The sequence below is a fragment of the Dermochelys coriacea genome, chromosome 4 (assembly GCF_009764565.3).
Source record: "Dermochelys coriacea isolate rDerCor1 chromosome 4, rDerCor1.pri.v4, whole genome shotgun sequence".
Classification (NCBI taxonomy): Eukaryota; Metazoa; Chordata; order Testudines; family Dermochelyidae; genus Dermochelys; species Dermochelys coriacea.
In genome coordinates, this window is record NC_050071.1 from 10050596 (window position 1) to 10063823 (window position 13228).

General features: G+C 40.6%; 1 protein-coding gene across 6 annotated transcripts in view; it reads right to left on the minus strand.

The window, feature by feature from the left end:
• The window catches only part of INTS10 (integrator complex subunit 10), a 47602-nt gene that overhangs the window by 13417 nt on the left and 20957 nt on the right, over positions 1–13228 (minus strand). For 2 of the 6 annotated variants that reach the window (XM_038398866.2, XM_038398863.2), the window contains exons 9-15: positions 11442–11575; positions 8931–9084; positions 8143–8225; positions 4118–4273; positions 2390–2498; positions 1669–1748; positions 952–1114 (exon numbers count right to left, since the gene is read on the minus strand). In XM_038398866.2, coding sequence (XP_038254794.1) covers positions 952–1114; positions 1669–1748; positions 2390–2498; positions 4118–4273; positions 8143–8225; positions 8931–9084; positions 11442–11575 — 879 coding nt within the window. Of the gene's footprint in view, positions 1–951; positions 1115–1668; positions 1749–2389; positions 2499–4117; positions 4274–8142; positions 8226–8930; positions 9097–11441; positions 11576–13228 lie in introns of all 6 variants that reach the window. The other 4 variants (XM_038398865.2, XM_038398862.2, XM_038398861.2 and 1 more) reach the window with 2 other exon arrangements.

Genomic DNA, 13228 nt, shown 5'->3' on the forward strand with positions numbered 1-13228 from the left:
TTCCCCCTCACCTCATTCTCTCTCTGTTTTTTCGTCTTTTCTTCTTCAGATTTACCTTTTCTTCCTTCTCAATTCCTATGTCCTAATTCAGTGTTTTGTGTACCTTTTTTTTATTTGTGGACCCCTAAAAAATTTCAAATGGGGGTGATGACCCATTTGGAAACCTTAGACAGTCTGTGGACCTCCTGGGGTCCACAGACCACAGGCTGAAAACCACTGCCCTAGTTTCTTCCCTTCACATCTCCTACAGTTGCTGCACACAAGAACAGAATTTTAGTTAGGGGTCCACAACTGCAGTTAGACCCATCTCATTTAATAATTAATTATTGCAATGAGATACCAGTCTAGTTATACACTTAGCTGACCGTATATGCATATACATACCGAATTTACACACACATTTGACATTTGTGTGCATAAATCAGACATATTTTGTATGAAGGTGCATACACCTAATTCTGAAAACATCACCCACCACCTGCAAGCAGCTGCAAAGTGAAAGTGACGAGATTTTGGATCTCTGAAGCGTGGATAATTTTCACTTTGCTGCTCCCACCCAGGAGCATAGCTGAAAAACTCTAGCATAATGGTCCAGTGTAACTCCTGATTGTAATGGAAGTGCTGAGAGACTTATTTATAATAGCACAAGCAAATGCCATTTTATTAAACTGAGGAATGACAGCAATGTAGGGATGTATATTCTCCAGTACCAGCAGCAATCACACATCCATTTTATAGCCAGTTCTACTCTGATTTACACTTCATTCACTCCCATAGATTACAAAAGGTTTGCATGGCACGTAAATAAATGGACTATTTGGTTTCTTGAAAAGGCAGATAAATATTTTCATAAGTGACTATTTCCTACAACCTAATTGATGGTTTTAGACGACAGAGGATTCTGCATTGTTTTTCGCTGCACTGATAGTTTTTTAATAGGAAAAAGGATACTTGTAACATAGTTGAAAAAATTCTCATACTGGAAGTTTCCCTGCTGACAGATTTTGTTGATGGCTTTCAGGAACAAGTTCTCCCCCCTTGGCCATTCATGCTGAAGCAATACGATCACATGACCTAAAGCCATATCATCCCTGTTATCTGTGAAAGCTCTCAGCTATAAAAAAAAAAAAAAAAAAAAAAAAAAAAAAAGACTCACACTGTATGAATCAGTAACATCACAACAGACGACTACACCCAGTGTCCAAAACTAACAGTGGTGGCCGAGACTACGCACTTATTAATCATTGCTGAAGCACAGCAAGATACTGGGATGAGGGGGAGGGCAGCTAGTTGTCGTTGAGGGTTGCTAGCATGGGGAAAATGGGGAATTCAACCTCTCCTCCTAAGTTAGTCACTTCTGCCCCATGCCAAACAGGAGAAGGAAAGAGGATATTAGTTCCCTCCCAATACAAAGTGCACAAATTGTCCCCTGGTACTAACATATCACGTGTTCCTGGGTACAAAAAGCCTGAGTGGTCCCCCATCCAGCTGCCAAAACCTCTATTCATTCTGACTGCCAAATTAAATGAGTAGCACAAAAGATACTGTTACCAAGATACTCTACTAGATGTGGACAAGGAGGGTGCACTGCCACATAATTTCAGGAACATTGCAGCATAATTTAGATCTAAGATGCGCATAGAATATGAAGCATTGACAATAATGTACCTTAAAACAAGCCAACAATAAATGGAGACAATATGGCATAATAGCTTTACTGGTACATGGCCAAAGTTTTAGATCTGAACCTGTAATAGAGAAATTATATTACATAATTATGCATGTCACATAATCCTATCATTTTGATTTAAAAGTCAGAATGGGAAACAGGAGGCACAAATCTGCAATTACCTAATCCCATGCCTCAATCAGAATGATTAAAATGTAAAGTAATTTTAAAAAGTCCACCGTCTTTTCTCCTTTCTTCTGCTAGGATTGTGTATTCTGCTACATAGTAAAATGATGTTGACAACAAGATATTTACAAGAGACAAAGGAGGATAAGGAACACCATCTCTTTCCACAGTACTAACGTACAGTTTGTTTTCTTTAGGATATAGACAAGAATGTCCTAAAACTAAGCTGGGTGAAATGTTTAGAGTATTTTGTAATCAGGTTTGTCCGGTGATACTGGGTCAGAGTGAAACCAGTGTTCTCCCATTGACATCAGAGCTTTCACGCTACAATGCAACATAAGGAAAACTGTGAAAACTTAGTACACATATAAGTGACTGAAACTGACATACAATATGCATATTGCATCATTCTCCAGAGCAGAGTGTAAGGATTTTACTACAATCTATGTCACCGGGAATCTCACAATTCCTCCTCCACCCCAAAGGTATTTCTAGACAGCTGTTTGGAAGTAAAACCCCAAAAAATCCCCATACCTTTCCTGAATTTAGACTTCACTTTAGGCTGCTCCTCTTGTGTTTTACTCCCTTCTTGTATGGGAAGTACCATGTAGCACATCAGGTCAAGTACTTTTTCACATGTCAACTATAAAAGAAAAATATAAAAAAAGATGAATAATCCTGAGATTCTAAATTTAAAATGAAATCCAGATTTATTAGCAACAGAACAGTGAATTAGAACTCTTGCAGTAGGCAGCAGAAATGGGAACACAGAAGATCTCTCTCTAATAGAATTTATAATCTATAATGGGTTAGTGGGCAAAGTAATCTAATTTGTCTGGACAAAGGGAAAAAGATGTAGTATGAATTGATGAAATTACCCCCTTTAACAGTGGATGCTTAGTTCTTTCACAGTGTTTTTACTTCAACAGTGCAAGAATAGTCCATTGGTAATTTAAAATAAATTTACTTTTAGAGTTCCAATTGTTTTAACTGTTTCTGGAAGTTTTTAATAAAAATAAGGCTTTTTCAGTCCATTTAGAAAAGTTATTCCCCCAAAGTCAAAACTGCAATCTGATAGCACTGCAAAAATGCTGTAAACCCTAATTTATTAAGAAATAAAAGTGTACAAGAGGGATATAGGTTTCAGAGTAGCAGCCGTGTTAGTCTGTATTCTCAAAAAGAAAATGCATCCGATGAAGTGAGCTGTAGCTCACGAAAGCTTATGCTCTAATAAAGAGGGATATATAATCAGATAAATCAATTTTAAAGAAACTTAAGGATTTCTAATGAAAAAGTTGTCTGTAGGGGAGGAAATATGGGCCAGTGGAGAGGGCGTAGGATGGGACTCAGGTGACCTGGGTTTTATTCTCAGCTTCACCACTGACCTGCCATGCGACCTCGGGCAAGACACTTCAGAGAGCTCTCCTGCCAAAACTTCCACCCCCCATGAGCTGCAGCGGCTTTATCAGCAGGAAAGCACTCATGCCAACAAAGCACTGTTCACACCGGCACTTGGGGGCGGGGGTGTGTGTGTTTTTTTTAACACCCCTGGACGACAAAAGTTTTGCTGACAAAGTGCCAGTGTAGACGAAGCCTAAGTTTTTGGGACAGAGAATAATACTGCATTTGTACCCCGCATAGCACCCTGGGCCCCACATTGACTGCAACCTCTATGCACTACTGTAGTAGCAACAATAATAAGGTATAATACACATATTCCAAAGCTAAATTGTATTAAGAGGTCACGCCAGATAATATGATCCTCCAAGTCTGCTGAGTTGTCAGGTGGCAACTCTTTTCTATGATAGTATTCCAAAAAGTAAGATTGTTTCCAATAACCCACTTCACCACCACCCAGACATTCCCTCCACCCCAGCATACCCTTAATCACCTCCATGTGATCAGCGCTAAAAACTAAGGTGAAGCATGTATGTCAACAATAAAAGTAAGAATCCCTAGACAAAGGCTGCAATTAATATGATCAAACCTACTGTTAAAAAAGAAAGGCAATTCAAAATTAAGGTTAATTTAACAAGCAACTCAAACTCCAATTCACGGCTGCCAAATAGAATGCATTTCACATGATACACATTTGGCAGCTCTGTTATACATTCAGGGGGCGTGGACAGAGATGCAGAGCCCTCCTGGCGTCAGGTGGCATGTCTGATCTCTTGCTGGGAGCAAGCTAGCTTGGAACCCCCAGGGAGGACTGGCAGCTGGAGGGGAAGGACTGGGGAATTGGGGCCTGTAAGATGTACTTACTCTGTATTCTCCCAGGGCAAAGTGGCAAGTAGCTAATTGGAGAAGTGCTCTCTGATTCTCTAGTAGCGACCCTTGTCCTGTGATCTGCTGCTGAGAATGAGATCCTTGAAGAGCTGCTAAGTGATGTAGGCTGGTAACTGCTTTTTTATACTGACCCTTTCAAGAAAGTAATTAAAAAGAACATTAGACCTTCTCGCACACAATTCATAAAGAAATAAAGGAGATAATCCTACCTTAGAAAGTCTCCAAAGCCGAGGTTATCCAAGTAGTGAAGATTTCACGTCATGCTAATTAAGCTATGACATAGTAAGAGAGGGGTTTGAATGGTACATTTGTGAGCTAGTGACAAGAAAGATATAGGCCTAATTTTGAGAAAAATAAAAACAATGATTCTCTTTATATGTATTTAAATTGGATTTTTAATTAGATTTGTTTCAAATTAAAATTTGAATTTACAAACATGGTCTCAAGAGCTAACTAATCATTTATTTTGGAGCCATTTAAGTCCACTGAAAAAGTCTGTTCACTATACTGGAATGGATCTGCAAGAGTCAAGCATTGCATGTGTCTGCAGTTTTCATGGTATATGTTGCCCAAACCTGATTAAGATAAATTGTCATTTATTTCATTATTGGTAAAATAATTCTAGATGATCAAAGAAAACCTTGTCTTTTTCTCTCCCTATCTTCTTGTATACACAGTTTTTGTACCTGTTTGATTGGAAGAGTCTCTCCTAATTGCTAATTAGACATAACTTCTCTGTAGAGGAAGGACAGATATTTTTTGGCATACCGCCTGAAGAACAGAGTGATTTACTGAACAAACACTATACCTCAAGAATGGGCAAGAATCTGGGCTTGTCTTCACTGCTGGGGTAAGTTGACCTAAGTTACACTACTCCAGCTGATTTTTTATGAGCACATTTCACATTCCAGGTAACCCCAAACACTTTACAAGGCATATCACGAACACTCCGTAGACGAAGATGGCAGTCCTTGTGCCTGCCTTGCCAACTCACTGGGCATTAGAATGTCAGCCAAGAGACAAGGGAGCTAGCTTGTAAACTGTTAGGAATGAGTCATGGGACCTTTTCCTTCAGTGGGGACAGCCACCCAGCAGGGACAGTCTTGCAGGGCTCCTAGGAAACACTACCAATGCCACGATGCCAAAAGTTAAAGTCATGTATTTCAAGACGTTTACCTTGCCCAAAGGCTTATGGACAAGATTTATGGGAATCCCATTCTTGACAAGCCTCCAGCACGCTGTAAAACTTGGCAGCGAGATGGAAGTAGATAATACTCAGTCCTGCCAGGAGTGCAGGGGACTGGACTAGATGACCTCTTGAGGTCCCTTCCAGTCCTACAATTCTACAAGTAGTACAGTACCAAGCAAGGAGTCAGCTCTCTTATCTATGTGCCCTTCCAAGCAGAGGATCGGCTGCATTTTTTTAGCAAACCTCAGTCAAGTGTAACCTCATCACTCAAGGCCCACTCTAAGCAGTCTTAAGGGAAACCTTGGTACAGGGAAAGACCAAGAACTACTTTGTCAGGATGCTCTTAATCTCTCTTTTTAAAAAGATATTGTAATTTTCCATTTAAAATAGCAAGAATGACCAAAGCATGTGAAACTACTAGGTGACTTCTGTTATATGTTTATTTACATTGAGATTGCCAAGAGAAAATTAAAAAACTTCTCCAAGAAAACCATTCCTAACAGCAAGAGAGCAGTAAAATGCCCTGTGTCACTAAGCCCTAGTCTACACTTTATACTTATACTGGCATATCTATGTTGATTAGGAGTGTGATTTTTAAGTAACATAGCTATGCCACCATAAGTCAAGGAATAGATGCACTTATATAGATATAGAAGTGTTTTTGCCAGTATAGCTTATGTATCTTGGGGAACTGGAGTAAGCTATGCAGAAGTGTTTTTATGCCAGTATAAACTGCATCTACACTAGAAGAGTTTGCCGGTATAATTATACCGCTATAGGTATGTCAGCAAAAAAGTTTCTAGAGTCGACAAGGCCTCAGTCAACCAAAAATCAGATAAGTAAAGGAAAAACACAGGATTGGTTGGTTTGAAACAGTTTGAAATTCTGCATTCAAAATACAAGTAAATTAAGAAAATTGTGGGAGATATGGCTATTATTATTATGACTATTATGTGTTTGTTTATTTGATCGTTGTTATGCTGTTGGCTAGATGATTCAAAGGTTCTTTCCTATAGGAGTTCCCCTCACATCCCTCTGCAGGAAGGCAGGCAACGGCTTTAGAAAACCCAACCACCAGCACTGAACTGACAAAATAGGTGTTAATGCCTTTGAAGTTTTGTCTTTGATCAACCTGGACACAACAGCTGATTTCAGAGGGAGGAGCTTCAGATGGGGAACATGGAACAAAGCACTGTTAAGCAGATAAAAACCTGAGGCCCTGAGCTCAAGGGTGGGGCAGTGTCAGCAGGGAAGCAGATGAAACCCCAGTCCCCAGAAGAAGACATACAGTAACTCCTCACTTAACGTCCTCCCGCTTAATGTTGTTTCAAAGTTATATCGCTGCTCCATTAGGGAACATGCTTGTTTAAAGTTGTACAATGCTCCTTTATAATGTCGTTTGGCTGCCTGCTCTATCCACTGCTTTTAAGATTTTGTGGAAGAGCAGCGACTTTACAAGGGAGCATTGCACAAGTTCCTCTTCCTGCCTCCCCACCCTCAACTCCCAGTGCTTCCCTGCTGCCAAACAGCTGTTTGGCGGCACTTAGGACTTCCTGGGAGGGAGGGGAAGGAGCGGGGAAGCTCCTCCCCCTCCCTCCCAGAAAGTACTAAGCACCACCAAACAGCTGTTTGGCAGCTGGGACGTGCTGGAAGCGAGGGGGAAGAGCAGGGAAGCGCCGCGTCTCCGCTTCTCCCCCTCCCTCCCAGAAAGTCCTAAGTGCCGCCAAACAGCTGTTTGGCGATGCATAGGATTTTCTGGCGCTGGTGGGGAAAAAGGAGCAGGGATTTGGTGTGCTCCAGAGAGAAGGTAGAGTGGGGTTGGGAAGAGGTGGGCCTGGAGCATCCCTCGGCAGAGTCAGCACCTGTTCTTCTCCGGATAAGCTGCCACTGCTGCTGTGAAGGTGCTTCCTAGTGTTCTTGCCTGCAGCAGGCCGTGACTGTGTGGGGTAAGCCAGGGGCATTTCCCATCCACATGACAGTACAGTAGATAATGCCTTTCGTCTGCCCCCAAAAAATTTCCTTGGAATCTAACCCTCCGCATTTACATTAAATCTTATGAGGAAATTGGATTCGTTTAACATTGTTTCACTTAAAGTTGCATATTTCAGGAACATAACTACAAGGTTAAGTGAGGAGTTACTGTACCCGAGATGCATGGGCCTTCCTTAAGTGTAGCCTAGCAAATACAGCACTGGACTAAGACTCATGAGACCTGGGTTCTATTCCCCACTTTACTACTAGTCTGCGGGGTAACCTTGGGCAAGTCACATCACCCTTCTGGGCCTCTGTTTCCCCAACTGAAAAATGAGGATAATGATATTGACCTCCTTCACAAAGTTCTTTGGGATCTACTGATGAAAGGTGCTTTATAAGAGGTAGGTGGTATTATTTTTATTTATTAGGTCAGATATATGCATATAAGCTTTTTGTTGCTTTACCCCTTTTTTATTCTGATTGCTACGTTCCTCTGGATAAATAAATACTTTTTTTTTTTTTTTGAGAAGGCAGCGCTCAGAGTGATTGCATTTACCTACTGTTCACAGCTTCCAAAAGAAGTCTCTTGCATGTGCCAAACCCAGCTGGGCCTGCTAAGGAAACAGTTGATAGACAGGGGTGCTTGTAGGCCAGGAACCTGCTCTGTGGGTAGGAGAATTGAGGGGATTCCACCTTGAGAGGAGTGAAGAAACAGGGCCTGCTACCTGAAAGGATGCACTAGAGAGAAATGTAGGAGGGATCAAAGATGCAGCTAACTATGACAAATCCATTAGGTCAAAAGGCTATGCAAAAGTCTAAGTTTTATTCTTTCATTTACCTGGTAAATGATCATATCTGTGAGAAAGATACGTAACCAAAGCCAGGTATCTGTCTTCCATGACAAGCAAATTCTTGTGAATTCTGTGTAAACAATCAGAAAGTAGTCTTAAGGATGGGAGGGGAAGCATTGCAAAGCTATTGTTTAAAAGGCATCTAATAATAATAAAACTAAAAAATAGTAAGACTGAACAAAAATATTTCCAACATAGGACAATTTCTAATCCACCATTTTTCTATTTATCATGCTGTTCTTCAGGACCAAAGTATTCAACATACCTAAATACAGCTAAGTGGTACTATTTGTAAGATGAAGTATTTTTTCAAACAACAAATATAAGACATAAATAAGAACGACATTGTAATTAGCAAAGAAAAGACCCAGTAACTATCTTCATAGAAACAAATTGCTGGAGAAGTTATCTGTTACATGCAAATCTTCAGGAGGTTACTAGCAACACCCCCACACCTAAGGTTTTGGTATCCATTCGGTACTATGTTTTCCCATTTCTCCTTCTTTTCTACTATCACCTATGTGCTACCTTAGTAAAAGCTGCTTTCAAGGAAAGGCAAGTGAAGTAGTACAGAAGTATGGACAATACTAAAAATCAACACAAACCAAATTCTAAGGTAATTGATAAGGCTTCTTATCTCAATTTCCAATCTCAAACAATCCAGACTTCCAAAATAGAGGGTAATTTCAGAAATACCTGAACTGTATTTTAACAGTAAAACAATTCTGCTCTAACAAGGAAGCATAAACACAGAAACACCTGCAATCATCCTTACCTTTATCGAGTGATTCCAGAGAATAGAGAAGCTCCCAACTCTCTCTTGCCAATTTAAAGCTCTCTAGTACTTCAACAGAGTTTGCAAGGTCTGTCTTATTTATTGTGATGTGACGACTTCTCCCCTTCCCAGAAGGGTCTTCATCATCCGAACTCTGCTTAAGGATCAGTATAGACAAAACATTTTGCTCTCTTTAATTAAATGTTTTTCAAAAGAATCTTATGGAACTTCTGCAACATTGCATATAAGCTTCAAAACAAACAAACCCAGTGCAAATGTCTTCAGAATAGACTTTTCACTATTTCTATGCTTAGAATTAATTATATGTTAAATATTACTAACTCCTTTAGCAAAAAGAAATGAAAAATAGTGGAAAAATTTGATATTTTACTCTAAAAATAAGCTATTGAGATCCTGAGTGCCATGTCATCATAAATAGCATCTCTAAAGAATTCACTGGTTTCAGAGTAGCAGCCGTGTTAGTCTGTATTCGCAAAAAGAAAAGTAGTACTTGTGGCACCTTAGAGACTAACAAATTTATTAGAGCATAAGCTTTCGTGAGCTACAGCTCACTTCATCGGATGCATTTGGTGGAAAAAACAGAGGAGAGATTTATATACACACACACAGAGAACATGAAACAATGGGTTTATCATACACACTGTAAGGAGAGTGATCACTTAAGATAAGCCATCACCAACAGCAGGGGGGGGAAGGAGGAAAACCTTTCATGGTGACAAGCAGGTAGGCTAATTCCAGCAGTTAACAAGAATATCAGAGGAACAGTGGGGGGTGGGGTGGGAGGGAGAAATACCATGGGGAAATAGTTTTACTTTGTGTAATGACTCATCCATTCCCAGTCTCTATTCAAGCCTAAGTTAATTGTATCCAGTTTGCAAATTAATTCCAATTTAGCAGTCTCTCATTGGAGTCTGTTTTTGAAGCTTTTTTGTTGAAGGATAGCCACTCTTAGGTCTGTGATCGAGTGACCAGAGAGATTGAAGTGTTCTCCAACTGGTTTTTGAATGTTATAATTCTTGACGTCTGATTTGTGTCCATTCATTCTTTTACGTAGAGACTGTCCAGTTTGGCCAATGTACATGGCAGAGGGGCATTGCTGGCACATGATGGCATATATCACATTGGTAGATGCGCAGGTGAACGAGCCTCTGATAGTGTGGCTGATGTGATTAGGCCCTATGATGGTATCCCCTGAATAGATATGTGGACAGAGTTGGCAACGGGCTTTGTTGCAAGGATAGGTTCCTGGGTTAGTGGTTTTGTTGTGTGGTGTGTGGTTCCTGGTGAGTATTTGCTTCAGATTGGGGGGCTGTCTGTAAGCAAGGACTGGTCTGTCTCCCAAGATCTGAGAGAGCGATGGCTTGTCCTTCAGGATAGGTTGTAGATCCTTGATGATGCGTTGGAGAGGTTTTAGTTGGGGGCTGAAGGTGATGGCTAGTGGCGTTCTGTTGTTTTCTTTGTTGGGCCTGTCCTGTAGTAGGTGACTTCTGGGTACTCTTCTGGCTCTGTCAATCTGTTTCTTCACTTGAGCAGGTGGGTATTGTAGTTGTAGGAATGCATGATAGAGATCTTGTAGGTGTTTGTCTCTGTCTGAGGGGTTGGAGCAAATGCGGTTATATCGTAGCGCTTGGCTGTAGACAATGGATCGAGTGGTATGATCTGGATGAAAGCTAGAGGCATGTAGGTAGGAATAGCGGTCAGTAGGTTTCCGATATAGGGTGGTGTTTATGTGACCATCGCTTATTAGCACCGTAGTGTCCAGGAAGTGGATCTCTTGTATGGGCTGGTCCAGGCTGAGGTTGATGGTGGGATGGAAATTGTTGAAATCATGGTGGAATTCCTCAAGAGCTTCTTTTCCATGGGTCCAGATGATGAAGATGTCATCAATGTAGCACAAGTAGAGTAGGGGCATTAGGGGACGAGAGCTGAAGAATTCACTGTTACACGGTCAAATTGTGGTATTGTTATCCAGATTGCACTCAAATAATTTATTATTGAAGTAAGATCTTAAACTTCTCAGTCAATCCAAAACCATCATGGCATACTGCAAATCGCATGCAATTCTTCTATAACGTGTACTTTAAATTTGTTAGTCTCTAAGGTGCCACAAGTACTCCTTTTCTTTTTTTTTTCTTTTTTTTTTTTTTTTTACCAACAATGTAATTCTATAAAATAGTATTTTTTTTCCTATGAAAGAGACAGAGCACACACATAACAGTTATTACAAGCCAGCTATTATACAATGGCACTTTGCCTATGGAATTCCTGCCTGAAAACATAGTACAATCAAATAGATAATAGTCTCAGCTCAGTTCCTTTCACATCATGATACTCGCACGTACAGTATTGCCAGTAAAATTGTTTTGTTCTTGCTGCTTCTAACCAAAAGTCTTTCTTTGCATATTTTTGTCATAAACAAAAATTCCTAATGTTCTAAATTCCAAATGCGGTACCATTTCTATTAAGAATTGAATAGTCTAAAGGAATTACCATTGTCTTCTCTCTCCCTTCTGCAAGTTTCCTCTTTTTATGTATGTGCTTGTTGCGATCAGTATCTGTATCACCATAGACACTGGACACATCCTCAAGGAGAACCAGTGGAACTTGGTTTGGAGCATTTGGCCCTACATTTAAAAAAATAAATTAAAACTTGCTTTACACTCAACTGAACGACCATTTGCTTGCTTCAAATGTTTTCATTCACACATGTTGTGCAGAACAATTAGAAAGTAATTCAACAAATTGTGTCAAGGTTTAAAATACCCTGATAATGATACAACTTGCTTTGAAGGGAGCCATGTCTTAGAGGTCACGAATCCTCTGTCAGAAGTCATGGTGAATTGCTCAAAGCTGTCAGAAAATCTTGGAACCCCCTTCTAAGGGAGCAGTCACAAGATATGTAAGAGTTTTAAGTCTTATCTCCAAGCATCATTTACTTTCAACTAAAAGCAATCATTAAATAACGTCAGTCATTTGTTCCATTTGGCCAACAGCCTAAAAGCAACAACCAAAGAAAAATTCCAAAAGAACTCTTTATGGGAAAATGGAGCAGAGCCTTGACAGCCACTGAAGCCTGAAAAGAGGAATGCAGTTGTTTCATCACAAGATTTTCAAGTGTAACTTGCTTATGGCCTGCTCCTGCTGATTTCAGATGTGTGGGATCAAACTTTTAGCTAGCTGCCAAAGTCCACTACCCCTTCCCATGATCATACCTCCAAAGAAGCTTAGTTGTGGGTAAAGAATAGGAATGGAAGTCAAAAGATCTGATTTCTACTTCCAACTGTGCCACAAAACTTTGTGTGATCCTGGGCAAATCACTTAAGGTCTTGGTGTTCAAGTTTAGTCATCTGTAAAACGGAGATAGGGAAGTATCTCCATGTGCCATAGCGTGGCTGCCAGTATTTTGAAAGGGGATCCCCAAAAGTGTTTCATTCCTTAATCTACCAAAAAAACCCCAGTGTATTGGGGTTTGCATGCTTGCAGAGAGAAGGAAGACTGACTAGGAAATCTATTCTATTTCTCTGTCATCCCATTTAAAATCTTTGTCTGCCAAGAAAGGAGGCGATGCATCAAACATAAAATGAACATCCTGAAAGTATGTCAACCAAAGCATTGATTACTGCCCAAGCCTGCAGACGGCCTGAGAGCTTATGAGAGACGTGTGAATTTCCCCACTCATCTCAAACCTCCATCCAACCCCATGTGAAATAGAGATGATTACTTACAAGTAATCGTTGTTCACTGAAGATCTGAATCTCAACAGATGCCACCCCAGTCCATGCACCTGGTGAGAATTCTCATAGATGGAGGTTGAGAGCTGTTGGATCCAGCAGGAGACATCTAGTGCCTCCTTTGCTGAAACATGTAGGCTCTCTTCCTTGTTTCTATAGCCAGTTCCTTTCTAAAAAAGGAGGAGAAAAACCCCCCAGTGATGCAGGTAACACCCATGGCACTGCACTCCACCGGTATTTGATGGCACAGCAGAAATCAGCAAGAAATGTCACAAAAATATATTACTGAGCTCAGGAACTGACACAGTAGTACCAGAAAGGATGCGAGAGTGAAGCACAGTGCCCAAGGCTCGCATCAAGTTGGGGAGAGAATGCAGTCCCTCAGGAATTCCTTCACCAACTCTTCTCAGATAGGATGTGACTGTAGAAGCATAAGTAACTCATCCGGGCAGCACAAGACGTCCCCCATTGGATCCAATATGCTCAGAATCTTCAAACTACCGAGTTCCTGTCAGACCCACCCACAGTAACACAGACCCAAGAAGT